Source organism: Macrobrachium rosenbergii, chromosome 43, assembly GCF_040412425.1.
Source record: "Macrobrachium rosenbergii isolate ZJJX-2024 chromosome 43, ASM4041242v1, whole genome shotgun sequence".
In the NCBI taxonomy this organism is placed as follows: Eukaryota; Metazoa; Arthropoda; class Malacostraca; order Decapoda; family Palaemonidae; genus Macrobrachium; species Macrobrachium rosenbergii.
Genome location: NC_089783.1, coordinates 42,867,442 through 42,894,760, shown reverse-complemented (window position 1 = coordinate 42,894,760; position 27,319 = coordinate 42,867,442). Strand labels below are relative to the sequence as shown.

General features: G+C 40.1%; 2 protein-coding genes and 1 non-coding gene across 12 annotated transcripts in view; 1 reads left to right on the top strand and 2 right to left on the bottom strand.

The window, feature by feature from the left end:
- LOC136828823 (phytanoyl-CoA dioxygenase domain-containing protein 1-like) overlaps positions 1-2,789 on the top strand; it is a 67,177-nt gene extending 64,388 nt beyond the window's left edge. For all 9 annotated transcript variants that reach the window (XM_067087071.1, XM_067087068.1, XM_067087070.1 and 6 more), the window contains one exon: positions 28-2,789. In XM_067087071.1, coding sequence (XP_066943172.1) covers positions 28-209 — 182 coding nt within the window. In that variant the 3' untranslated portion in view covers positions 210-2,789. The remainder of the gene's footprint in view (positions 1-27) is intronic.
- On the bottom strand, positions 2,567-27,319 carry eIF2Bgamma (eukaryotic translation initiation factor 2B subunit gamma). Of its 2 annotated transcripts, none has more exons than XM_067087066.1 (11): positions 27,278-27,319; positions 24,410-24,569; positions 23,466-23,620; positions 22,216-22,390; positions 21,731-21,926; positions 21,403-21,509; positions 8,968-9,152; positions 8,162-8,245; positions 6,107-6,255; positions 5,802-5,899; positions 2,567-2,693 (listed from the first exon to the last, which is right to left on the bottom strand). In XM_067087066.1, the coding sequence occupies exons 2-11, from the start codon at positions 24,561-24,563 to the stop codon at positions 2,647-2,649; spliced, it is 1,350 nt and encodes a 449-aa protein (XP_066943167.1). In that variant the 5' UTR covers positions 24,564-24,569; positions 27,278-27,319; the 3' UTR covers positions 2,567-2,646. The 2 variants fall into 2 exon arrangements, with proteins under 2 accessions (XP_066943167.1, XP_066943166.1); XM_067087065.1 differs by having other exon boundaries at positions 27,115-27,289.
- Positions 14,133-14,236, bottom strand: LOC136829082 (U6 spliceosomal RNA). The gene has a single exon (XR_010850285.1). It is a non-coding gene; the product is annotated as a U6 spliceosomal RNA (small nuclear RNA).

The window sequence follows — 27,319 nt, the reverse complement described above, 5'->3', positions numbered from 1 at the left end:
GAAAGTCATGGTCAATTTTGTTTTCAGGAACTCTTGTACTGATAAATGGGCAAGTTGATCACAAGAGTGCTAAAAATACTTCTCCAAAGTCCCGACATATCTACACCTTCCATGTAATTGAGCGACATAACACAGCATGGGATCCAAGGAACTGGTTACAACCTACTCCCGAAATGCCATTCACAGGCCTTTATGAAAACTGTCCTTAAAAGACCTTGGAAATTACCTTGAAGTATATCTGCAATTCCAAATATTTTTAGGTGTCAAACATGTTATTTTACTTGTGTGCTATCACTCAAAATGACTGGTTAGTTGAGTAACACCTTCTTGAGGGAAATCCTTGGACACAGTGTTATCCTCTGCCATTCTAAGCCTTAGTAAAGCTAAAGCCACGTAATACATGAAATTAGTCAGGATGAAAGAAGGGAACACCCAGTCAGATGAGAGTAGGATTTATGAAACAAAAATATAAAAAATTTTGTTTATGCTGTCAAACCTTAGATAAGTCTGTTATTTTACCCATTATATCACTACAGTACTTAGGTGGTAGGATATGAAGTATAGTAGTATCTTAGTAATTGGAGGGCTATCAGCTCAGAAAAAACAGCAAAAAATTGCTGTTTTCTTTCATCTTGTGCAGTTTTCACCTGAACAAACATGACTGACTATCACATCCAAGGGTTTAGGTACGTCACTTGTGTGCAGTTCCCAGCTTAAACAAAGGGGAAGTAGTTAGTTTACCTGTAGCTGTCGCTCATTGCGCAACTCTACTAAACTGTCTTTTGTTTTCTGGTGTATGCATGTATGTATGTATGTGTGTGTGTTTTTTGTGATTCTGATGCCTAAGAAGGGTAGAGGTGACAGCAAACAAAAAAAAGTAGACAAAAATTGTAGTTTGAAAACAAACTCATACAAAGAGCTAAACATGTTCTCAGTGTCACTGATCTGGCCAAAGAGTATTTATGCCAAAAACTACAATCACATCAGTATTACAATGTAGAGGCCATCAAAAGAGTTGGTGTTGCTAAGGGAGTGAAACCTGTTACAAAAGTATTTCAGAGAATTGAAGAGGTTGAGAAATTGTTGCTCATTTGGATAAATGAAAAGTTAGTCAGTGACAGTGTTTCTGAGGCATCATTTGTGAAAAGTCAAGACAGCTACTGTGAGAGCAGTATACACTTTCATAAAATATATGGTACCACATAAAGAAAAATTATGGAAATGCTACCTAGGAGAGCATCAACACAAAGCAAAATTACAGGTAGTATATTAATGTACACATACACTATGATGAGAGCACTCTTGCTAGTGGAACATTAACCAGTAGCTCAAACTTGCAGTGTTTAACCATATAAGCTCCATAAGGGAGTGGTAGTTTTAGTGTGCAATGTGCAGATGGTACGCAAGATTCTTTGCAGTGCCTTCCAACACCAGCTGTGTTGCTTTGTGCCTTTACTCTTCATCTTTCAACTTTTGTCTTCCAACTTAGCTGTCTAACTGCTTTATTATTAACACAATCTAATTTTCATCTCGTATCAAATTTAATCCTTAAGCCGGGCAATACAAGGCTCAATAAATGCGACTCAGGAGTGTTGTTAAACCAGTGCATAATTAAGGGGCATGCTGATCCCATAAGGGCTTGTTACAATATAACTTATGGTTGAAGGGATTTGCTTTAGATTTTTACATATTCAGCCAGTGCTTCATTTATATGGGAACAGTCATAAAATTCATCCTCTCAAAGTTCTTGTTATTCATGTACAAAAATATTTTTTAGTGTGTATTTTTAACATTATAAAGAAATTAAAGACCAAAAAGTTTCCTTTCTTTTTTTTAGGTTTTGTGGATATATTAAAGTACATAACCCAAAAGTTTCATTAAATTTAATTTTCTCTACTCTGAGAAAGGAATTTTATTCAGTAAGATAAAAGCTTGCAGAAAATGGAAAAAAAAAATGCAGTTTTTGAGTAATCATATTTTAGTTAAGTGGGCAGAACTATGAAATAAGTTCACAAAATTGCTTAGATACCTATTAGATAATTACTTTGAACTATAATAGCAACAGTATATGCTTCTTTAGACATTAAATGTGTAAACCTATTACCTAATACTTAATTTTTTTAGGCATCATGGTTGTAGCACCCTTAACATTGCCAGACCCAAGTTAATAAATAATGAAGTAACACAATTGGTATAATAAAAAATTTCAATAGCTTCATTGTCTCTTGCTGTTATGGAATGCAGCCATAAAACAGCACAATAATCTCAAGGTAAAGGATGATGTGGGAAAAGTGAAATACAGTATTCACAGCTAATAATACAGTATCAGGTGAATGTCAAGAATGTCTTCTCTTTGCTAACCAGTTCCACTTCATGAAATAATGTACAAAAATAAAAACTTTTCCATTGTATATACTATACACACTTTGGTTCCTTTTTTACAATGATAAATTTTCTAACATTTAAGTTGGATAGTATTATGAAATTAAGTAAAATTTACATTTTCATTCTTTTGAATTACTGCCAATTATTATTATTATACAAAAGGTCAGATTAATGCTCAGACTGGATTTTAATTTTTTATTAGCTATCTCACAACTAGAGAAATGAAATTCCTCTTCAGTGAAAGCCATTCACCCATGGAAGTTAGGCAAAATCTTGTGATGCCTCCAAGATTTCATTGGTGTATGACACTGAAAAGGTAAAAAATATTTTAATAGTACAATACAGTAACCATTAGCATGAATGTCAAAATGCCTGCATAACAAATAAATGCTCCAAATATTTAACTTAGTGTTTTTTAAAATTAAAACAAGGTTCATTTATTTTCAAAACACAAAACTAAATGTCTGAAAAGAGGAATTCTTACCATTATGATAAACATGAGGGAAATTAATACACTGCAAAATCATCCCCAGCCTATGCCAAGGAAAGCATGGGTGTCCAAATTTCTTTACAAGTAAGAAAAAATAAACTTCATACTACGTACTCTATATGTAAAGTAAAATCCCTCTCTTGTTAGATTATATTGTATATAGAATTTAGGCCAAAGGCCAAGCACTGGGACCTATGAGGTCATTCAGAGCAGAAAGGGACACTGAAAGAAAAGGTTTGAAAGGTATAACAGGAGGAAAACCTCGCAGTTGCACTATGAATCAATTGTTAGGAGAGGGTGGAAAGTAAGATCGAAGCAAGATTATATAAAAGGAGGTACAGTAAAAGGAATGAAAGGGGTTGCAGCTATGGGCCAAAGGCACGCTGCAAAGAACCTTAAGTAGTAATACCTACAGTGCACTGCATGATGTGCATTGATGGCACTATCCCCCTACTGGGCACTTCTTGTTAGAGCCCTTCATATGGTGTACCACCTACAATGTGCCAATAAAGCATAATGTAGGCTATACTGAAAATTCTGTGAAGCATCCCTTGGGTTCTCTTTGGCCTTTTTTCACCCGTCTGCTCAAGTTTAAATTTTTGTTGCTCTAATGTTGCTCAATTTAGTTTTCTTCTCAACTGAACATACCTTTGCATCCTTTCACCAATGTAAATCTTAGGCAAGATGCTATTCTGTCCTAGCAACACTAAGGCATAAAACAACAAATTATGTAGTGATTCAGGTCCAAAGGGCAATGTAAAAAGAGTTTAGAAGTCTGGCAGTCTAAGGTACTGGCACCCTTGAAAAGTTCTTGAGTGCCAGGCATGTAGCAATGCCCTGACTTATGAACTCTTGCTCAGGGTATGGAACCATCTCCCTCCACCAATGACTGATATAACAGTTTAATTAATTCCCAGAGCCAGGATAAGATGGTATATTTCAATACTTCTTAGTTGTGCCTGCCAGTACAAATGTACAGTCATTTACACCCAGTCCTAAGATGGCGTGTCTACTGCAAGCAGTACCATAAAACTCACTGGATACAATAGCACTGTGTCATGGTGATCACCTTCAAAGTTCCAGAGGGAGAGAATCAAGGACTTTTGAGTCTTATGTTAGGGGCTGGTGGGTTCTGAATCTTGACTAAGTAAATCAAGAAACTCTCAACTCTCTTTTCAAGGACTGACAGATTCTGAGTCTTGGCCAAGAACTTAGAAATAAACAAAAAGGATAGGTATCCCAACCCTGCAAGTGCTAAACTAGATAAGCAAGACCAAGCAGCTTGCCTACCATCTTCATTAATGCTAAGGTAGCAGGAAGACATTCTTGAGTGTGATGTCCCTATCTGAAGGATCCCTCAGGGTCTCATACAGCACCTAAGTGACACTACAGAGCATAATTCACACTCAACTCCAGAAGTATGAGTGCATGGATGGAAAGACTGCTCAAAACTCCTCATGGAAACCTGAGTAGTAGTTCTTTACTGCAGGAGCAGAAATGGGTTTACCTCAATGCGGGTAGACGATAAAGCCCACCATCTGCTGTATAAAGACTCCAAGTGGAGGGAGACACCTCCGATGACAGTAACAGAAGATGCCTCACTTTGCCCAATAGATATCTGCTATGGACTTGGAGGTAGCACCTGACGTCTTCTGCACTGAAAAGTGAGAAAAGCCTCTCTCTCACACGAATTGTCACAGTTTCCAGCTATGAAGTGTAGTTCCAGGGACTGGTGATACTTCAGCAAGTGCGGCTACAGAAGCAATGTCTGCCGCAGGACTTTCTTAGCACCTTACCAAGAACTTTCAGTTGGTCAAGATACCATTCTGTTTGTGGAGGGACTCCATGGCATTCTCCTCAACTACTGAATGAGAAACCAACCCTTCTGATAGTCTCTCCAGGAGGAGGTTGCTCATTAGTCAGAATACCAATGCATCCAACCTCAGAATAGCCTCCACATCATGCAGTGCATATTACCATCTTTTGGATGAAAACAGCAGGGGAATGAGTTTACACTCTCCTGGAGATAAGAGAATGCCTAAACCCACAGATCTGGGTCTTCACCTCCTCCATAATACAAGCCAACTGAGACCACAGGTCGCCCCCAGAGTGTTCCTTAAGGAAAGCTCCATAGATAAGACTGTACGCAGGTATGAAGCCAAGGTCACCTCTCTGAAACTATTACACTCATGGATGAGTGAAATAATCTATCTGAAGCATTGCTCCAGATCAGCCTGCAGAGGTTCTGGGAGAGAGGGACCATCAGGGCCCAAAAGATCCCCCAAGGCATGAATACCGTCTCTTCCCAATCTCATATCAAACCAGATGAGTCTCTTGTAGGAGAAGGCAGATGAGAGCCAGTAGTTTTTCCATCTGAACAGAGTTAAGACTTTGACCCTGCTGCCCCTCTGCTCCTATACTTGGTCCCAACCATGTTAAAAGACATAAGAGGGGAAGAACAAGAAGGCAATACCTCTTGTGCGTCTCAAATCCAAATGGTGAACAGCACAAATGAGGTGTAAGAGATCAAAGACAACTTCCTAAAGCAAGAGTGCTCTACTACATTGCACACATTCTGGAGCAACCTTGGACTTCTTACGCAAAGCTTAAGACTTTCCCTTCGTCTTCCTCCAACTCAGTGAAAGCAATTCTAACAATAAAGAGAAGGATGAAGAAAAGTTTACAGATGACGATTAAGACAAGGAAGAAGGGTAAGAACTGGGTAAAACATCAAATAAAATATTCACTTCCCAAATCCAGCTGTTTCTTTAACCTTACTGATGAAGACTGAATAGCAGTACAGTATTACATCATCTACAATTATTTATATGGAGTGAGTGTATTTGGTTGGTTACCTTTGAGCTTTCTTTTTTATCAATAACAAGATGTTCTTTTTTAAGGCAAAAGGATTCACTGAAAAACTTACTGTTTTCTTCAACACGCTCTGGGTCTGTAACAATGGAGTTTTTAATGGTACACTTCCTTTCAATGTTTGTTGTTATAAGACTGTTTTCCAGTACACACCTAGAGAAAAAAATTAGCTTTATCATTTAACTACATTCTCTCAAATCCTGAACTGAACTGAGCCATAATATTCTACAAATATTTTGTAATCATTAAAACAAAAAACAAGAAAATCATTAACAATGTAACACTGATGTCAATACACACTGTATAGCAATTCAATACCAGTTATTTAATAAGTAAAAGTAATATTTCAATGGCACTTACCCCTGGGCAATAGTGACATAGTCACTTAGAACGCAATTAGTCAAGCGTACAAAAGAGTTGATTCGGCAATGATTTCCCACCACAGTGCTGCTGACATTAGTCTTTTCACATATGACAGATCCTGCTCCAATAAGAGTATCAGGACTAACCTGAAAAGTTGATATCTTACTGTAATGGACATGGGGAAGACTTTTAATTCTGCTTTCACTTGAATGGCAATATTTGAAAACATTGTATGGCAGTAAAATGGAATTCACCACCAATTCTTCAGAGACAAGAATTAAATTTAGTATAAACTACACATCACTGTAACAGACAATTGCAAATTAAAATGACCCTCATGTGATGTTATCAAACCTTGATGCTAACACTTTACAAGCTATATATTTTGGAAAACACTGTATGGCAGTAAGATGAATTTCACCACCAATTCTTCAGAGACAAGAATTAAATTTAGTATAAACTACAAATTAATGTACCAGACAATTGCAAATTAAAATGACCCTCATGTGATGTTATCAAACCTTGATACTAACACTTTACAAGCTATATATTTAAGTTGTGACATGTAACCAGTAATACAACCAAGTCACATGAAATTTACATCCTATGCAGCCTACAAATATCTATTAAGCTATTTATCCTGTTTGTAACAGAAAAATCACCAATGATGATAGGAGAGTAGTAAACAAGCATCTTTCCTGCCTTCTATACAAAAAGTACCCATACCATGGATATAACAATGAACATAATCCCATTTTTGTCAAATTTCAATTACTGTGAGAGGAATTCTCTCTACTCTCTCATTGCTTACTAATCTACCTAAATTCCCATCAGGTTTTCATCTCTGCCCTTAAGTCAGGGTTTTCTGGACATTCCTTCTGGTTTTGTCCTTCTACTTCCACATCTACAGCTTTCTAGACTGTTTCCATCTGCTCATTATCTGTCCACACCACCTCAGTCTTCGAATCTAGTTTCCAGCCCTTTGACACCACTCTGAAACTTCCCTACTTGTAAAATAACATTCCTCATGCACTCTAGCCACAAATCAGAAAATTTTAAAGTCACCACTTCAAAATATATTCCATATTTTTACTGTCCATACATCCGCACAGAGTAGTAACAGCATTATCAGCACATTGTTGAATATTTTGCTTTTCTATAGGGATACTGTTTTATCTCTGGTATAACAACAATCTCTCTACTTCATCCAACTTTAAAATCCATTGTCCCCATGCTAAGAGAAATGTTCTTCTTCCCCAAACCTTACCAGTCTTCAACAATATGACCGCCTTCCTACAATCATACTTGATGCTAGGAAATGAAACACCACACAAACAAGAGTACCAAATCTCTACTTATGCCAAATGGCCAAAATTTGAAAAAATACAGGATTACAAAAAATTGAAGTTTTCATAAGACATCAAATCTAAAGATCTCTAACATCTTAGTTTTCTAGACAAAAACTTACTGCAAGTTCTTGAAACTAATGAGAAGCATAACTGTAAGAGTAATGAAAACCACTCATAAGACATACCACTATGATGCTATCCTACGGAATGTAACAAAATGGAGGGTCAACTTAAACATACAGATGACCCTGTCATGGTCAGCTAAATTTTTTGGTTCACTCTATGATCATCAAAGCCAATATATATAGTAATCAACAACTCAAGCAACTTCCATAACCATCAATATAAGTCATACGAAAATAAGGCCAAAATTGCAAATTATGCAGTAAAAAAGTACTATTCATTTTCTTGCAAGAGCTGTTACTAACAAAACAAAATAATAATTCCCCTACAAATCGCCACTTATGTATTTTCAAAACAATTATCCTGGCGACAACAGCATTCATAAAATAAAATAAGTCTGGCAAAACACCCTGCCTATATTTTCTGTCTCATATATTTACGCTGCACTTAGAAAGGGGTTCTTTGCTATATTCAGCTGCTTTAAAATTGTTTTTGATCCACTAATTTTGTCTTGTAGTGGTATGCTTCATGTAAAATATAAAGGGAAATGTGCAAAGAAATACTATGACCAGTAACTTACCTGGGCTTTTTCATGTACATCTGCAGAAGGATGCCTTGTGCTCCATGTAGAGTTAGGACAGACTTCACTGAACAGTGAATGCATCTGAAAATAAATAATGCACGTTACAATATAATACTGGTATTGCATTACAATTTATTCCCATTACTCATGTCTTTTCAAGGTATAAAATATACAGGAATACACATAACCCGAAGAGAAGAGGCATAAACAGATTTACCACTCTGAATGAATCAGGCACCATAAATACTTCACTTGCTTTAATTAAACTGCATAAACCAAAGCTCAGGGAACATATATAAATCATAAGTATTTAAAGTGACCAAAGCAACGCAATCCTACTTCTGCACCAAGTTGCTGTTGCAGTACCTATCAATTAAAAAAATGAAGAGTAACAAAAATTACAACAAAGTTTGCAAAGAGGGTAATTAATAATACTATTAATTACAATCTACATTTGAAAACACCAGTGAATTATCAATACAATTAAGTAATGAGTTCCCAACCACCATATGATTTCTATTACAAAAATTAACTGCTCATAAAGAGAATACAGTACAAGTGGTGCATGTTTTAGAAGTGCACAACAAACAAAAAGTTTTTAATAACACTATAAAAAGCAAGGCCCCTGAACACTATGTTCACAATTCTCAGATATACATTCATGGCCACTTGCTAATTGTAATCTTATCAAAGTTAATTAAATATTTTCTTGCTATAATTTTTTAATGAACATTAGAGAGAATATTACTTCCAACAAGGACTAGAGGTAAAAATTATTTAAGTATGATTAGACGGTATCTTACCTTGCGATTCAGTTCCCAGTAACAATTCAGATTGTTTGCTCTGACACACAAGCCAGGATGATGATATATGTAACAAACTCTGGAATCAACAGGTTTTGAACTATGATGACGGGACAATACAACACTGCTGTTATACTTTGTTACCAAGTCATCATACTCTTCATTCTCAATAACATCATGAATGTCTGTGAAAAAAAAATATACAGTAGCTTTCTGAAAGCAAAATAAGTTTTCCATAAAACTCATAATTAGCTATTTCATGTGCTACAGAAAAGGAAAATGACATTTTTATATTAAAATAAAATTTTATATATACTTACCAAGTAATTACATAGCTATTAGTTTCTATTAACCGGCAGCTAGAATTTTGAAATCCTCGTTAGCGCTACTTCTGTTTTGGCTAGGCGAGTGACCCCGCCCACTTTCGGGGTAAGAGAGGAACAGCTTAGCAAACGAGCTCAATATGTTCATGCCTTCCAACCATGTGAGGGGAGGAGGGAGGGCTTTGATAATGTAATTACTTGGTAAGTATATATAAAACTATTTTATTATAAAAATGATATTTTAATGATAAAATAAAGTTTGTTCATACTTACCTGGCAGATATATATATAGCTGTATTCTCCGAAGGTCCGACAGAATTTCAAATTTCGCGGCTGCATGATGCCGGTCAGGTGGTTAGTACCCATTCCGCCGCTGGGAGGCGGTATCAGAACCATTCCCATTTTCTATTCAGATTTTCTAACGCCACTGTCTCCTGAGGGGAGGAGGGAGGGCAATATAAATATATATATCTGCCAGGTAAGTATGAACAAACTTTATTTTATCATTAAAATATCATTTTGTTCATGAGACTTACCTGCCAGATATATATATAGCTGAATACCACCTTTGGAGGGGGTAGAGACAGCCAAGAAATAGGAAAAAACCAATTATTGGTAAAATTATTTTGGTTCCTTATCTGATAGCGTAGCTGACTGAGTGGTTACTGTCACTCTAGTCTGCTTCTGCTTTACTAGAGACCCCAGAGGTAGTGACCTATAGCTGGCGACTTCTAGATGATCTGTCAACGGGCGTGACCACAATGTGACTAGATCATAGCCCATACAAAGAGGACAAAAGAGCATTACTAACCACCTAACCAACACCTAAAGCGTTAGTTTGCAAAGGATTGGGAAGACTGCCTCCAGTAGTCGACCCAACAACCACAAAAACACAATAAAGGGGATAGGATCAGAGTTGCCCCTTGTCCCCAAGGTTGCTGAAGCAGCAATGTATGGTCCCCAGCGAAAAGCAATTTCGTATGCTACCTAAACATCTTGCCAAGAGTGTGAGGCAAACACCGAATTGATTTCGCCAAAATGTGGCACTAAAAATGTCACTGAGTACCATATTTTTCTTGAACGCCATGGAGGTAGCAACTGCCTCACCTCGTGAGCGTTAACTCTCAACAACTTGAAGTTGGAGTCGTCACAACTAGAGTGTGCGTCCTTAATGACGTCCCTAATGAAGAATGCCAGTGCATTCTTCGACATAGGTTTAACTGGTTGCCTCACAGAACACCATAAAACATCCAATGGACCACGAGTGTCCTGTGTTCTTTTAAGGTAGTACTTGAGAGCTCTAACTGGACATAGAACTCCCTCAGGTTCCTGTCCAATAAGGTCTGCTAAACCTTTAATTTCAAAGTGTCTAGGCAAGGGTTAGAAGACCTATCATTCTTAGCCAAGAACTTAGGGCTTAAAGAATAGACAGCATTGTGTTCCTTGAAGCCCACATGACGACCTCGAACTTCTCTCACTCTCTTCGCGCGAGGAATGCCGTTTGAGTAACATCCTTAAGAGATGCAGAGTGGAGGCTCAAAAAGGACTAAACATCAAAAACTTGAGCATTACGTCCAAGTTCCAAGCAGGGAAATCAGCTGAGGAACCTTGGACGTCTTGAAAGAACTCGTAAGATCGTGGAGGTCCTTATTGTCAGACAAAGCTAATCCTCTGTGTCTGAATACAATCGAAAGCATGCTCCGATAACACTTGATAGTCGGAACTGCTATATCGAGTTTTTCTCTTAAGTAAAGGAGAAAATCCTCAACCTGGCTCACAGTGATAGAGGAAGAGGAAAAGCCCTTCTTTCTACACCAACCTTTGAAGGTTGCTCACTTCGCTAGAAATATCCTTTAGATGAAGAACTTCTGGCTCTAGCGATGGCCCGTGCCACCTGGCCAAAAAAAACCCCTTCGCTCTGACCAAGTTTCGATAGTCTGAAAGCAGTCAGGTTCAGGCGGGAGATTCAAAGATATCTCGTGAAGTGGGTTTGTATGAGCAGGTCTGCTCTCATAGGAAGGGTCCTCGAACGTCTACCAACCAGAAGAGAAACTCCAGAACCAGTGGTTCGAAGGCCAAAACATGGGGGGATGAGTCATCCTCGTCCCTTGTGAGGCCGCGAACTTGCGTATGACTTCTCCCAGAATTTAGAACGGGGAAAAAGGCGTAAACATCTATTCCCGTTCAATCCCAGGGAAGAGCAACTATCGCAACTGCCCCAGGGTCGAGTACAGATGAGCTTTACATAGGGAGCCTCGCTGTTCTTGAGGTCGTGAAAATATCCACAAGATGGCGACCCCAAAATCTCCAAAAATCTTGGCAAACCTCCTGATGAAGGGTCCATTCCTTCGGCAGGAGTTGATGGCGCCAACAGAGCAGGTCTGCTCGAACATTTTCGACCTCTGCCACAAAACTTGTGAGAATCGAAATGTTGCGAGCATAGGCTCAAAGAATAATCTCTCTTGCAAGGCTGAACAGGGAACAAGTATTGTCGAGTTTGCTAGAACTACACGATTGCAAACTTGGACCTCGAAAGAATTGGCGAGCTAAAAGATAGCCGCCAAATCTTTGAAGTCGATGTGCCAGGACACCTGTTCCTCTCTCCAGGTTCCTAACACTTTCTCTCCCTCTAGTGTTGCCCCCAACCTGTTGACGACCCGTCGGAAAAACAACACTAGGTTGGGGTTCAGAAGCTTGAGGGAGATCCCTTTCTGCAATTCCGTTGGATCGAGCCACCACCACAGATCCTCTTTATATAAGGAAGAATTCTCAATTCCTCTTTCAAGTCTTCCTTGCTTTGTCAGTTCTCCAACAAAAAGAACTGAAGAGGCCTGAGATGCAGACTCCCCAGAAAACAAACTTCTCCAGCGAGGAAATGGTCCCCAACAGACTCATTCCTTCCTTCACCTAGCATGTTTCCTTTTCCAAGAAGGCCGAAACTTTTTCGTACATAGAAGTTGCCGTTCTTGCGACGGAGACGCTATAAAAGCCGCTGAATAGATCTGAATTCCCAGACACAATGGACAGTGAGGGGATCAGCTGCGACTTCTCCACAGACCAGAAGTCCCAGGGACTTCACGAGTTGCAGAGTCAACTGAAGGTCCTCCAGATACCTTAAGCCGGCGGCGCTCGAATCAACCAGTCGTCCAAGTAGAGTGAGATCCTGGCGTGCGACAGATGCAACTGCATCGCAGCGTTTTTCATGAGACGTGTAAACGCCCTCGGAGCAAAATTGTGACGCCAACAGCATCTGGTGTTCCTAGGCGGTCAACCATCCAAGTACTGACCAGACCGCGTTGCTTAACCGCTGATCGGACGAAGCGGTGTTTTCAACGTGGTATGGCCGTTGTGCAGAGTCCAAAGCAGAGAGCCCTGAACTGGTACGTCTAGTCCTCCAAGACAACCTGAGATACTTCACCGAACGTGGATGAATTGGGGCGTGAAGATAAAGTATCTTGGAGATCCAAAGATACCATCCAATCCCGGGATGAAGGGCTCCTAGTATTGACTGCGAGGTCTCCATCTTGAACTTTTCCTTCGGACCAAGTTGTTCGACCTGTTGACGTCAAGACGGGTCTCAGCCTACTGAAAGTTTCGGGACTAGAAACAATCTGTAGTAAAATCCCGGGAACACCGAGTCAATATCTGTTCACTGCTCTCCGCTCGAACATCTGTTGAGCAGGTCAAACAATTTTCTGTTTGACAGGAAGGCAGTTGGGAAACAAAAAACAAAAGAGGAGACAGGAAGGGAATCAAGTAACCTCTCTCTAACAGTAGGAGAGGGACCAAACGTCTGCCCCTCACTCTTTCCAGGCTTGTGCAAAATGAAGCCTGGTTGCAAAGGGAGTCTGGAGATGAAGGGAGTCACTTGCTACCTCTCTTGAAGTGACATTCCTTCGGAAAAAAACTCTTTCTCGTGGTGCGGGTCTCGTGTTGCTTCCATGGAAGCCCCTTTGTTATGCAAACATTTAGCTTTCGTTTACTTTTTGTATCTGAGATCGGTGCAAGCGTTATGAAGGAGATGCAGTTTGAATGTCGATAACTTTAGTTTTGAGAAAAAACGATATTTTTGCTTCTCTGTGTATTTATTTGCTTGCCGTTACACAGTTTGATGTTTTTATGACATAATGAAAAGCCAAAAAATAGACCTGCAAAGTAATATAACTTCGCTAAATGAAGCTAAATGAAGCGAGTGTCAAAACACGGCTGAGGTTGGCCAGCGTGACGTTTTACTTAGTCAAGCTCTGAGCTGCTACTGACTGACTGCCACTGACTGCCCTGCGGCATTCCTGTCTTTCGCTGATGCGTACTATGTCCACAGGTTGCCATAGATCGCATTAGATATTATTTCATAGCTAAAAGGAAATTACCACCGATATACTGACAATATCATTACATTATATGAAAAATGTAATTTGACTATGATAGGTTACTGTTTTGTTTATAACTTCTAACTGTGGCGAACTTTTAAATAAAACTTTCTGAGAAGATAGTCAGGATATGTATGATGCCATATATAAAATATCCCAGAAAATTTTATTTCCGATTTTTTCGTCAAACGCTCCCCTTAAGACAAAGACAACTGCGAGGGTGGAGAGAGAGGAGCCGACGGTTGAAAAGTCTCAGGAAACAGATCCCTAAGAAAAAAGCCAGAGTCTGATAATCAGAGGAAGAAGAAGACGAAAGAAGTTTCTCTTCATACAAAGGCTGTGACGAAAGAGGATGTTCTTCCGCAGCTGGTGGGTCTTGAGTGAGTGGTGAAAGTAGTTCGATTCGCCCGATACGTAAGCGGGAACTCCGCGAACGAAGAAGTCGTCAACTAGAATGCGTATAGTAAACATAAAAAATGTGGAACGCTTCACGATTAGCGTGTCATCCTTGCGCAAGAGCCATGCTAATCTTCTCTGTATCGTTCCAATTAGTATATGTACTGCCGAAGCAAGTACTGGCTAAATTAAGAAGGACATCAAATGTTGAAGCGGGTAGTTGTGCGACATGATGAACAACTGGAGCGGTGTCAACACAAGACTTGAAGCTATACGGCGAAGCGCGGCGGGCGTCATGGCGTGACGCGCGAGAGGCTCCGTGGCAAGTACTAGAAGAGAGTCAGCGTGGCGCGCGCGGCGTCATGGCTGGGGCGCGCCGGCGTCAAGGTGAGGAGGCGTGAAGCGTGAGAAGCGCCGAAGAGCAAAGGCGCTCCTGGCGCGAGACAAGAGAAAAAGGCCAACACCACAACTTTCGGGAAGACGAATAGGAAGCCACTAAACACTCTCTCTAGAAGACAGACGCTCTGTATCGTTCCCGAAGCGGGAGACGAAGGTGAAAGTCTGTACCTCTTAACAGGCAGATTCGAATCTTGAAAGGTTCATGAGAGCATCCAGCTGTTGTTGCAAACCCAACAAAATCTTACAGCGTTGGAGAAGCCACTCTCTCGGAGAAGGGCTGAACCTGAGAGAAGGAAGGGGCGAGAGACGTATACTTCCTTCCACAGGGAAGAAGCTCTAGCCCTTGCCTTAGCGCGACAGGGGGTCGAGTAGGTGATCATTCGAAAAACACTTTATTCTCTTCTGCAGAGGAATATCCACGCAACTTTCGGGGAAGAGTACAAACGTCTAGAGGAAGAGGACGTGGGCGTCCTCTCCTCTAAGCTTCTCTTAAGAGGCGAGAGTCCAACCGAGCTCCAACCCGTGGCGGGAGGACGTGTCGGAGGGCGAAGCAATCCTTCAGGATGCGTGCCTGAGCACGATCCCTGGCAGCCTGGGTAGCGTCATCAGGACCTGCCGAAGGGACGCCAGATCGGTGGGAAGCCCCGTAACCCTCATGCGGCTTTCGACATGCCCCTCCCTGGTCCTGGGAGTTCGACAGAGGTCCAGGCCTAGAGGCATTATAGGGCCGATCTGACGCCCCCTCCACAACACTAGGGGCACTAGCACTAACACTATGCGTTTGAATTGCATTCACTTTAGTTTCAAAGCACGCATTGACTCACACGAGCCAGGGAATTACCTTCTGCAGCAACAAACTACAGGGTTAGTAATAAATTACTACAGGGTTACTAGTAGGAGAAAACCTGACTGTCCAACTAAGGATGCACTCTAGGAGGAAGATTTCCTCAGCCTATCACGCTCCAATTTAAGCATATAGGCTTCATATTTCTTCCACTCACCCTCAGACAATCCCACACATTCATTACCGATTATCATAGAGCATTGAACACCCTTACATATCATACATAAAAAGAGTGAGGAACTATCAAAGTCTTCGATAGCCTCACCTTACATTCACCCAAGCTACAGACTCGATAGCTAGAGGTAAGACATCTTAATTATAAGAAAAGTCAAAAGCAATATCAAAAACGGTCCACAAAGAGCGTATGCCAAGTCACAGATCCAGTCGAATACCAAAAAACAACCAAAATACTTAAGTGACAACAACATTTCCGAAATCCAAAAGGCGGAGGAACTGACAACAGGTGTTGACAGTCCGGCGACAGAGAAAATCTGAATAGAAAATGGGAATGGTTCCTGATACCGCCTCCCAGCGGCGGGAATGGGTACTAACCACCTGACCGGCCACTGCGTGTGCCGCGAAATTTGAAATTCTGTCGGACCTTCGGAGAATACAGCTATATATATATCTGGCAGGTAAGTCTCATGAACAAAATGTAATTTTTATACAGTATAAGCTACTTACCAAGTACTGTAATTACATAGCTGAATCCCACATTATAGGCGGTGAGATGCATGGGTTATCTATCCTAATACATTCAAATTAGTAATGCAAAGAAATAGAATTATTGCTAGCATTAGTTAAAATGCGCTGGTCCCTTACCTGTTGAGAGAGCTGCTACAGAAAAGTACTGCCTCTGGATGGCGCTCATCTCAATGTATAGCGGCGTGGCAGTATAGCCAGGAGTCACCTGCTCCATGGCGGGATTCCTCTGTTGCAAAGGAGTGTACGATTGCATACAAAGAATAATCAGTTCGCCCCTGCCCCGGGCACAGTACCAGAAAAAACACAACCAGAGAATAAATAAAACAAAGCAATTGCCTATAGCCAAACATTACAGCTTACCATTACCCAACCATTGTGGATAAAAACTGGTGAGCACTCCAAATACCAAGTATCCCCAGGCTCTCCTACGACTCAATACCATAAATCAAGGCGAAAAAATAGGAAGGATGAAGGAAGCTTCTTACAATCCCTCTCCCAACACCAGACCAGCAATCGAAACAGGACCCAAGGTACTGCAATTTTCATAGACAGTTTCAATGTCATGCAAATAATGAGTGGCAAAAACCAATTTGCATTTCCAAAACATTGTTTGAATGATAGAGGCAATTGACAAATTATGCCTAAAAGCCAGGGACGTGGCAACTGCCCTTACTTCATGCGCTTTGACTTTCACTATGGGCAAGGTATCTTTGTCAATTTTTGAGCGCGCTTCTAGAATTAAATCCTTAAGCATTTTTCGAAAGAGGGCGAGAAGGATCCTTAACTGAGCACCAAAGGTTGCTTGATGGCCCACAGATCTTTTCTGTTTTCAGTAAATAGTATCTTAACGCCCTTACAGGGCAAAGGGTCCTTTCTACTTCGTCCGGACCTAGGATATCTACAGTATTAAACTTTTAATAACGAATGAGTGAGGCCAGGGGTTGGCAGGGGACTCATTCTTGGCTAAGAATCCTAAGGTAAATGAGCAGATTGCATTACCTTGAGAGAAACCAACCTTTTTATCCAAAGCATGAAGCTCACTGACTCTCTTGGCAGTCGCTCACGCTACTAGGAACAGAGTTTTCCTAGTAAGGTCCCTTAAGGAGACAGATTGCAAAGGTTCAAAGCGTGGTTGCAACAGCCACTTCAGTACCACGTCTAAATTCCAGGCTACTAGCCTATTTTCTTTTTGCTTGGTCGTATCAAACGACTTGATAAGATCAGAAAGGTCCTTATTAGAGGAGAGATCTAAATCTCTATGTCTAAAAACAAAGCTCAACATTGCTTTGTATCCTTTAATGGTTGAGGTGGAGAGGTTCCTGGTAGACTTCAAATATAGAAGGATATCACCGATTTCCGCTATAGATGTCTTAGAACACGAAATGTTGGTTCTCCTGCACCAGTCATGGAAGACTGTCCACTTGTCTTAGTAAACTTTGCTGGAGGAAAGTCATCTACAACGAGCAAGAGCGTCTGCAACTGCGTTTGAAAATCCTTTCGCTCGCACCAATCTGAAGACAGTCTGAATGCAGTCAGAGCCAGAGTGGACAGTCTTTGATGGAACCTCCTGAAATGTGGTTGTTTGAGTAGACTGAGTTTTTGAAGTAATAGTCTTTGAAAATCTACAAGAAGCTCCAGCAAGTCCGGGAACCATTCTTGGGCTGGCCAGACTGGGGCTACTTACGTCATCTTTACATTCCGATGATTTCGGAATTTGTTTAACATTCTCTCACCATCTTGAATGGGGAAAAGGCGTAAAGATCCATGTTCAACCAATCCAGAAGCATCACGTCTGTCGCCCAAGCTTGTGGATCTGGCGCTGGCAAACAATACAGGGGGAGACGATGATTTTTTGCGGTCGCAAACAGATCTAGAATCGGTCTTCCCCACAGCTTCCACAACTCTAAGCAAACTAGAGGGTCTAGAGCCCACTCCGTGGAGAAAACTTGTCTTCGATGGCTGAATTCGTCTGCTAAAATGTTGCATTTCCCTTGAATGAATCTGGTTAGGATCTGGGTTCGATTCTGATCTGCCCAAATGAGAAGGGCTCTTGCTGCTTGGCAAAGGGAGAAAGAATGAGTTCCCCCTTGTTTTCTTATATAAGACAGAGCCGTGGTGTTGTCCAAATGGACGGACACTGTCTTCCCGGACACCTCCAATGTAAAAGCTTGCAATCCCCAGTGAATTGCCGTCAATCCCTTCATGCTGATGTGACACTTCATCTGTTCCGAAGTCCACAGGCCTGAAACTTCTTTGTCTCCCAGGAGGGCTCCCCAACCTAGGTCTGACACGTCTGAAAAAACACTAGGTCGGGGTTCAGAGAGAGAAGTGACTTCCCTTGAGAGAGCTTGTCTCTTGAATTCCACCAGGCCAGATGTTTTACTTCCTTTGTTATTGGAAAAACAAAAGAATCTGGGTGTTTCTTCCTGTTCCAGTTGACTTTCAGGAAGAACTGTAGGTTTCTCATATGAAACCTTCCTAGGGACACGAACTGCTCCATGGACGACAGAGTTCCCAACAGGCTCATCCAACTGTTTGCAGAGCAGGACTGAAGGGCGAGAAATTTGTTTATCTTCTGAAGGCAGGAGTTTATCCTTTGGGGGGAGGGAAAAACCCAAAAACTCCAAGAGTTTATCCACATCCCCAAATAAACTATCTCCTGAGGAGTCAGTTGAGAATTTTGGAAATTCAACAACAGGCCCAAATCCTGGGTGAGAGGAAGGGTCTTGCGAAGGTCCTCCGCACATTTTTCCTTTGACCAGTAGAAAATTGAGTAAAGAGGCATACCGACGGAAGGGAAACAGGGTCCGCTACTTCCTCTTCCTCCGAAGAAATTGGCAACAAATCCGCAACGGGCTGGGTACTGACGGGGCTTTCTGAATTAAGCCCAGGATATTGTCCAATTTGTGTTGGATCGACTGAACAGAAGGATCCAAAACAGAAGGCACAACTGTTGTAGCCGGAGCAGGTAGAACCAAAGAAGACATGGGCGTTGCCAAACAAACGGACGAAATCGGGGGCTTGGAAGTGGAATTAACCTTGGGCGCCAAAGGAGCGTCTTGCTGCAAGATGGGAACGGGCGCCAATGGGCGCTCGGAAGTCAGTGGGCGCTCAGGAGCCAATGGGTGCTTGGTAGCCAATGGGCGCTCAGGACCTGATGAGCTCTCGGGAGCTGACGGGCGCTCAGGAGCCAAAGAGCGCTCAGCAAAGAGGCGCTCAGAAGATGATGGACGCACAACAGACGAATGGCGCTCGGAGAGAGCCACATCAGAAGAAGCATCATAAACCACTGGAGAAGGAAGCTCTGGTGCCACTGGGCACCTTGGCACCACAGACGACTTCTCCGCCAACGAAGATTCAGGAAAAGCAGATTGTATAGGTGCTGCAAGAACAGGAGTTTGGCACATTCCGACATCACAATCTGTCTCGGCAAGTCCTGCCGAAGAGTGCTTCCGAGAAGTAGCGTGCTTAGAAGGTAGAACTTGGCCCACTAACACTGGTTGATCCTGGGAGAAACGTTCCAGACTGTCCCAGAAGCTACAGGAAGGAAGACGTTCTGGAGAAGCCTCTTTAGCCTTCTTAATCAGAACAGCAGAAGGCTGAGAAGCATCAGTGGCGCGTCTCTTCAGAGGACGAGATTCGCCTTGCCATTGGCGCCTCGGACTGGAGTCACTGCTGGAAATACTAGAGGACAGACGATCCAATTCACAGACACCTTTCCGACGGTGCTCTGTCGTAACCTGGGAATCGGCAACAGGTACGACTAAGGGGGCGACTGCCTGTGGGCAGACCCCACCAACCTCCTTTGGGCTGCCAGTTTGGCTCCTCCCAGGTTTAGGGGAGTTTGCCAGGGACCTTGGCCTAGGAGAATTGGCAGGACAGCCACCTCCTCCACTAACACTTCACTATCACCTTTCACATTCACTTTGTCCATTAGGACTTTAACAGAAGCACCAATTTTCTCCATCGTGTCAATGAGTAAACCAAACTTAAGGTTAATTCTCGACTCATGGCTAGTAATGTGAGGTCAGGATCGGGAGTAAGGAAACCAGGGTGTGGAGTAATTGGTACAGATTGAGACACGGCATCAGGTGGAACAAAGGATAAAGAATCAGAATTATCAGACAAAGATTTTGCCGACACCTAACTAGCTAAAGTCTTCTTACTACTAGCTCTAGCCGCTGCTTTTCTCTTTTTATTCCTGTCTAATTTCATTAAATGACTACTCAAGGTCTTCCACATTTTCGGATCCCAAGAGACACACTCGTTACAGATCAATTCAGGGGAACAAACTTGACCCCTGTAAGAAGTAGAGAGAGTATGAGGGTCATAACAGGCTTTAATCAGTCTCATATTGCAGTCTTTACTGCAATACCTAACAGTTTGAGAGCCTGAGTCAGACATGCTAACAAGCTGAGTCAAAGAAAGTCCAAATAATTGTCAAATGCGGTAATACTAGTCTTCATAGAAAACCTGACACTAACTAATTGTGCCGAATAGGCTACCATAAAGTGAATACTTCACCAATGATCCAAGATCAGGAGAGAAGAGAAATTTCAAAAAACCGCTGCTGCCAATCACCGTAACCACAGCCATCAGCCGGCAGAAACATACTGAGCTCGTTTGCTAAGCTGGTTCCTCTCTTACCCTGAAAGTGGGTGGGGTCACTTGCCTAGCCAAAACAAAAGTAGTGCTACCACGAATTTCAAAACTCTAGCTGCCAGTTAATAGAAACTAACAGCTATGTAATTACTTGGTAAGCAGCTTATATAAAAATTAAAAACTAATGTAATTTAAAACAACCATTTGCTTTACTGCAATTCATTAATTATCTTTAGTCTGTACCTCAATTTAGGTAAGAAGGATGCAGCTAAAATCTTCCCCTCATAGAGTGGTAGTGCTGTCTGTGCACCTCATGCAGTGTACTGGAGGCATTACCACTCGACTCCCTTTTTCACTGTCTTTATGAACTGGATGACAAAGTGTCACAGTGCTGGACTTTACAGCCTAAATTTCACAATTCATAATCCACTAGAGGTTTCATATCACGTTTATTCAACCAAAGTTCATAGAATGTGCCTCTGTATAAAGTATCAAAAGATATTGTAAAATGGTATCCCTACTATGACTGCTCAAAGCTGACTGATGTGCTTGCCTAAGATCGGATGTAATGCTATGCACCTCTCATTTGTTAATGATGTTAACAAAGATAATATTCCTGAATACTCGGCATTCACTAGAAATCATTATTATAAGCTTTTTGAATATAAAAATAAACTTTTGTTAACTGACCTTACATGGTGAACACTGCATAAATGAAAATTAAATTATCAAACATCTGTATAACAAAGGCCAGAGATAGAAGACTTGCTCCAGAAATTTAAATATATCTACTCACCTAACTTTCTGGTATTTCTTTCCTTGGTTGGAGGACTACTAAATTGGCTGGATATAAGATGGGGAATGATTTCATCTTTCAAAGAACCCATTTCTCCACAAGGTGACCTGCAACATTGTACTTTTGTGACAGCCTATTAATGGACAGCAAACATACCTATCAATATTACAAGAGTATCATTTAATAAATATCAAAATAGCACAAAATTGTCTAGTAAGTAGAAAAACCTTATTTTTTAAAAGATTTAAAATTAAAACATTGTTGCTTGTACTTAACAAATATTGTATTAAAAACTGCTAAATAAAATTTGCAGCCAAGCCATCCTTACTCTTTACTCAAAATGTACTCAATAACCCATCTTTTCATAATATAAAGGTGGGAATCTGTCAAAGATGTTGACACATCAAGTGATTTTGCATTGCTTAAGACACGGCCGGACAAGCTGAGAACCTCATCATAATCTCCACCTGCCACAGCAAACATCAACCGACCAGTTTCTGACTCAGTGCATATGACATCACTGCCTGCAGAATGATATAACACAAATAATAATAAAATCAAGGTGACAAATACACCTAAGAAAAACAGCTATACAGCAAAAACAGAAAGTATCTCATTTGAACATACCCATGGTAATACAATGCAACAGATGTGAATCTTTCCACCCAAAACTGGAAGATGTAATAAACTTTTATGCAAAATAGTCAAGAGTAATAAAAGTTCACATTATTACCTTTCCATTGTAAAAATCACTTACTGTACACTGTATGCCTGTAGTATTGTACACTGCAAGGTAAGGTAAGGGTAACTTACTTAAGGCAGGCTTTGATTTTGGCCCAGGTGGTGTAGCTTTCAAGAAATCTACATGCTGATTAGCAGTTAACATTGTCAATGCAGCTCCACGAGCCCTGTGCTGATTTAAGATGGACTGGAGCTTTACATCACTAACCAAGTCACTTGTGATGATAACAACATCATCAACATTATGCTGAAATCAAAGGTAAAACTTGTGAAGAATACATATTTAACCAGTTACTTTTAACTGAAAAATAATAATCTTACCTATATTAACCTATACAAGATCAACACCAAAATGTTATGCAGTACTCAATTTGTTTCATCTTAAAACAAATTACTTTTACATGGCCACATCATGGGTTATGAGAAATCCCCAAATATATTATCCACCAGAAAAAGAAAAGGAACCTGAAGTCTCCCAAATTTAATTAATTCTTTGATTATTAGTGATTTCTCTGGTACTGAGTTTGTACTAACACTGCTAATAAAATGGTTTTCTAGTGAATAACTTTCAGATGAACTGTGATTTACCACCATCAAATTTTCATCTGTTTCTGTAAATACAGAACTTAATTATTTTCACTTTGCAGGACTGAGCTTTTAGCCTGTGGTTCTGTTTTATAAAAATATGATGTCTTTAGTCTTTTTCTTACTGGTTTTACATTTTTGCAATTTAAGAGTCTGTGAATAACTTACACAAGAGGTTTGCTTGTTGGGATATTTTGTCAAATGAAGTTATTTGTTTTTTACCAAACTTGTATTCATTCCAATAAAAGTTTTACTGATTTTTATCAATAAAGTGCCAGGTTTTTGTTAACATATGTAAAGTAAATTAACATACATTGGCTACCTCACAAAAAACCCCAAAAAACATTTATTTTATGGAAAATAAATAACACTTAAGTTACAAAACACTGATCTCATCTGGCAATATATGCTAACTAGCAAATCTTACCTGTAAGTTATACACAGGCTCTTACATTAAAAAACTGTGAAACCAACAGGAATGACACTAGAGCCATTGTATCCATATATAACAGGACCATAAGCTAAAAGCTCAGTATTGCCAGTGGAAATAAGCCCTGAGATAATAACGGACCTAAACTAACCAGTATACACCACACTTAACATTTAATTTAAGAGATTTATCCAAAACTTTATCATCTAAAAGGGTAGCCTGGCAAAAAAATCATCATAATAATGTACAGTAGCTGATAAGTACAGAAGTCTGCCAGGTTTAAGTGCCACTGCAAAAAGGAACTTACTTTAATTTTTGCTGAAATGTGTCTCAGTGAATCAGCAGTCCCAGGATCATCAGCTGTGTTCACAGTTGTTATGTCCAGGTTTAACTTCAGATCATACTGTTCTACCAATTTCCTCATCCTCTGTTCTGCGCCACTACTCACAACCACTGTTGCCTCTGAAATACACTGAAAATTAGGCTTCATGCTCAACAAATACCATCCTTGTATCTCACTTTTAATGAATCTCTATTGGCTAACAACCCCACACCACTAGGGTGAAACCCCCTCCATACTACCTCAGAAAAAACCTTTCAAAGACTCAGTGAACTAGAGCTATCACCCTTAGCATGCCATTCTAAAGGGCTGGAAGGGGATCAGTTCTAGCAGTTAAAACAGAAGACTAGAGTTTATGAATAATATGAATAACTTCTATTTCTGTATACATCGAGCCATGACAAACCTTTTATTCCTTTATGCTGATTTGATATGGAGATGATACTACATATTTTCCATACCACTTTATTTGATTGGCAACCCACAAAGATGGTAATGTACACCAGTAATTTTGATAAACCTGTGGTGGTATCTTTTAGACACTGAGTTGCATAGGATGTGCTTGCCAACTTCTACATGGCCCTCTTGGTCACTAAACTTCATAGAAATTAATTACAATGTGCTCATATTTGATACAAAAGTGGGTATGATGGGTCTTGGTGAAGATTAACTAAAGTCCTGCTTCTGCATGACTTTGCCTTGCCTACTTTACATCTATAAAATGAAGATATGAATGGAGGTTTGTTTCCTCATAGGAACATTTAAAATAAATTTCTGGGCAAACTACTGAACTATTAAAGGCAGACTAAGCTCACTGGATCTAAAATTAATATGCACCACCAGTTAATAAGTAGATTACTTATCTTTATGAGAAAGTAAACAAGAATACCGAAAACTTCCAAAGATTTTACCTAAAAAACCAGCTTCCTGTAAAAGATGCAAAGGATAGCAAACCATCGGAAGTGTTCCCAGAGCCAACAGGCACTTGGGATTGTGATTTGTTAAGGTGGTCATTCTCATTCCTGGGCCTGCAGCTAAGACAATAGCTTGTGCTTCCAACCGCATTTTGCTCTGAAAGGCAAACAAAGAATTTAAGTAGTATGCTGTATAATTTAACATTTTATTCCACATATCTCCAGAAAATATAAGACTGCACAATGAAAAGCAACATCTTGCTCTGTATCATTTTTTTCCATTTTTTTTCTAAAAATCTTTCAGCCAAATAGTAGGACTATAACTTCATGGCTAAGAGCAGTAAGCTGTGAGTTTTGAGCAATAAATTAGGCTGTCTCCATTATTTAACATCATCCACTCACAGGCTTTATCTTACTCATTAGTTCTCCGTTTCTACTGTTTCCTGAGGAAACTAAATCATACTTTCTAGAAAAACCAGTGATAGTGGGGGACACTCATATTTCTCAAGAATAAGTAAAATCATACTTTCTAGAAAAACCAGTGATAGTGGGGGACACTGATATTATTAATCAAGAATAATGGTAAGGGAAAAAAGTAGCTTTCATTGGATTAACCCATGATACCTCTCACAAAGGATAAGAAATTATGAAAATTTTTACCTTAAACCATAATTACACTCTGAAATTGAAAATATGAATTACCTGTATTTTAATATGTGATTTACATTTCAGTAGCAAATTCATAGTTTTAGAGATCTGTACTGAGCCTCCGACCCACCCTTACATCTTACAATTATGGGGACCACTCTGGGAAAGTGGTCTTTTTTGGGTTGGGGAAAACACGAAACTAGTGAAATACAAGGATGTATTTAACGTAATTTAACCTAAGGCGCTGGGTCCATACCTGGCAGAGGGGAAGCTTTGCCCCCAAACCCCCACCTAACCTAATCTTTGGTATAATAATTAAAATAACTTCAGTACAGTAATAGGATTGCAACATAACACAACCACACCTAACCTAACCTAGGACACCAGCTGAGACTGAGACCTAACCCAATCACACTTGAGATGCCAAGTCCTTACCTGGCTGGGGGGGGGAGCTTTGTCCCCTGGATCCCCACTTAGCATAGTCAAGGTTACCAGGTTCTTAAAGAGTGAGTGGTGTAACTTAAAAAATATTTAAACCTTATCTTAATCAAAATTATAACTTGCATTAGTTTCAAAGGAATGTTAGAATAGATCCTTGTACTTCACTTTTTTTTTATATTTACCCCCATCCGAAGACCCCAGGTTTCTGCTGAAGTTCTGTAGGACAAAAGAAGTTCCAGTGTCTAAACTACTAATCTGTTACTAATATGAATATCACAAGCATTCAAAACACTTGAAAAAATAAAATTTGCCAAAATAATTCAAGAAACTGAAGTTATGCTGTGTTAGCACCAAAGGAACCATGACTAAGTGTTGAAGCAGGTTCTTTCAAGCAATGCCAGAATTCCAAAATCCACTTAATTGGCGACACTCAGAAATAAAGAACCAATCTTGTTTCAGACTTGTCCACGTGCCCACATTTCCAGATGAAAAACCAAAAGGCATTTCAAAGTACACTAAGCTAACCCATACTTTACCACACTCCACAAGTACCAAAAAATTATGATCAGAGTTCACAATAACATTTTAATAAATAGAAAGAACTTACAAATAAAGAAATCATTTGTCAGTAAATAGTAACAGTATATTTGCTATTTTTACGATGATTTTGTATTATGCATATCAAGAACACTAAAAAACAAATCAATAAAACTCCAATACCATTAACTTTTACTAAAATTTTAAAAAAATATCAGAAACTCAGGAACTATCATGCAATCTTGTTCCTCCTAATATACCTAAACACAAAGATATTACCCCTTAGGGAGTTTCTTGCAAGAGTTCTTTGCAGCAACCCTTTGGCCCCAGCTGTATTGTACCCTGCCTATTGATGTTTACCTAGTTCCTTTGGCATTTTTCCACCAAGTTGTTACAGTCCAAGTAAAACTGCCTGCTAGGGTACGTTAAGTTAGTATAGTTCCTTTTATAACAAGTTTCCTTAGCCAACCCCTTCTTAAACATATGGCTCCCTGACAACTTGCAAACGCGTGGAACAGTTCCATAACAACAATGTGGCGGTCCAGTATAACTCCCAACGCTTCCAAAACCCAAGATTCCCAAAAGGTCTCCAACCATGTTGGGTAGATAGGTTATGAGGTTAATAATAACTGACCGACAATAAACAACACGAACTCCTTCATCAGCAACACTAAATGTACAGGAAAATTCCATTTCCAAGGTAATAGGCTAGTCCGTGCGGACTCTTACTTGGAAATACCGTTTTCAATTTCACTCAAAATACCTAACCTAATGGTCATAAATAGCCTACTAATTCCTAGTAGCAAAGGGTACAACTGAAATGGAAGACACACATGGAAACATATGGCGTTTGAGAAATTATTTTACTGTTGTAATAAGCAAATGAGTTTATAGCTGTTATGCTATGCTACTTATTTAATAATAACTCAGTGAAGTTTTAGGGGTGGGCTAGTCGACGGTAAATACCCTGGGTAGGCTAAAAGTATCCCTACTGCCTGGCGGGGTATGGCAAATACCCAATTTGCTTTCATTCGTTTATTTCCCTTGTAACACTATCTTGTACACATTCAACTTACCTGAATAACTGCAAATGTGAAATGCTTATTAAAACTACAAATATCAACGTAGTGGCCTCTAGAATAATAGGGGTTTAATTTACCAATTTGCTAAATGACAATTATTGGGGTTAGTAATAGTAGTAGTAGTAGACAGAATTGCCGTATGAAACGGCTCCCTTACTCGTTTGATTCCTCGTATGTTTGTGTTTGTAGGAGTTTATTG

Bases quoted from the DNA above. Each gene is read 5' to 3' on its own strand.
- eIF2Bgamma (XM_067087066.1), bottom strand. From the start codon at position 24,563: ATGCGGTTGGAAGCACAAGCTATTGTCTTAGCTGCAGGCCCAGGAATG. The intron at 21,510-21,730 runs GTAAGGATGGCT...ACAATGTTGCAG, and splicing joins GAGTACATTTTGAGTAAAGA to GTCACCTTGTGGAGAAATGG. The intron at 6,256-8,161 runs GTAAGTTACTGG...TCAACTTTTCAG, and splicing joins ATGTACATGAAAAAGCCCAG to GTTAGTCCTGATACTCTTAT.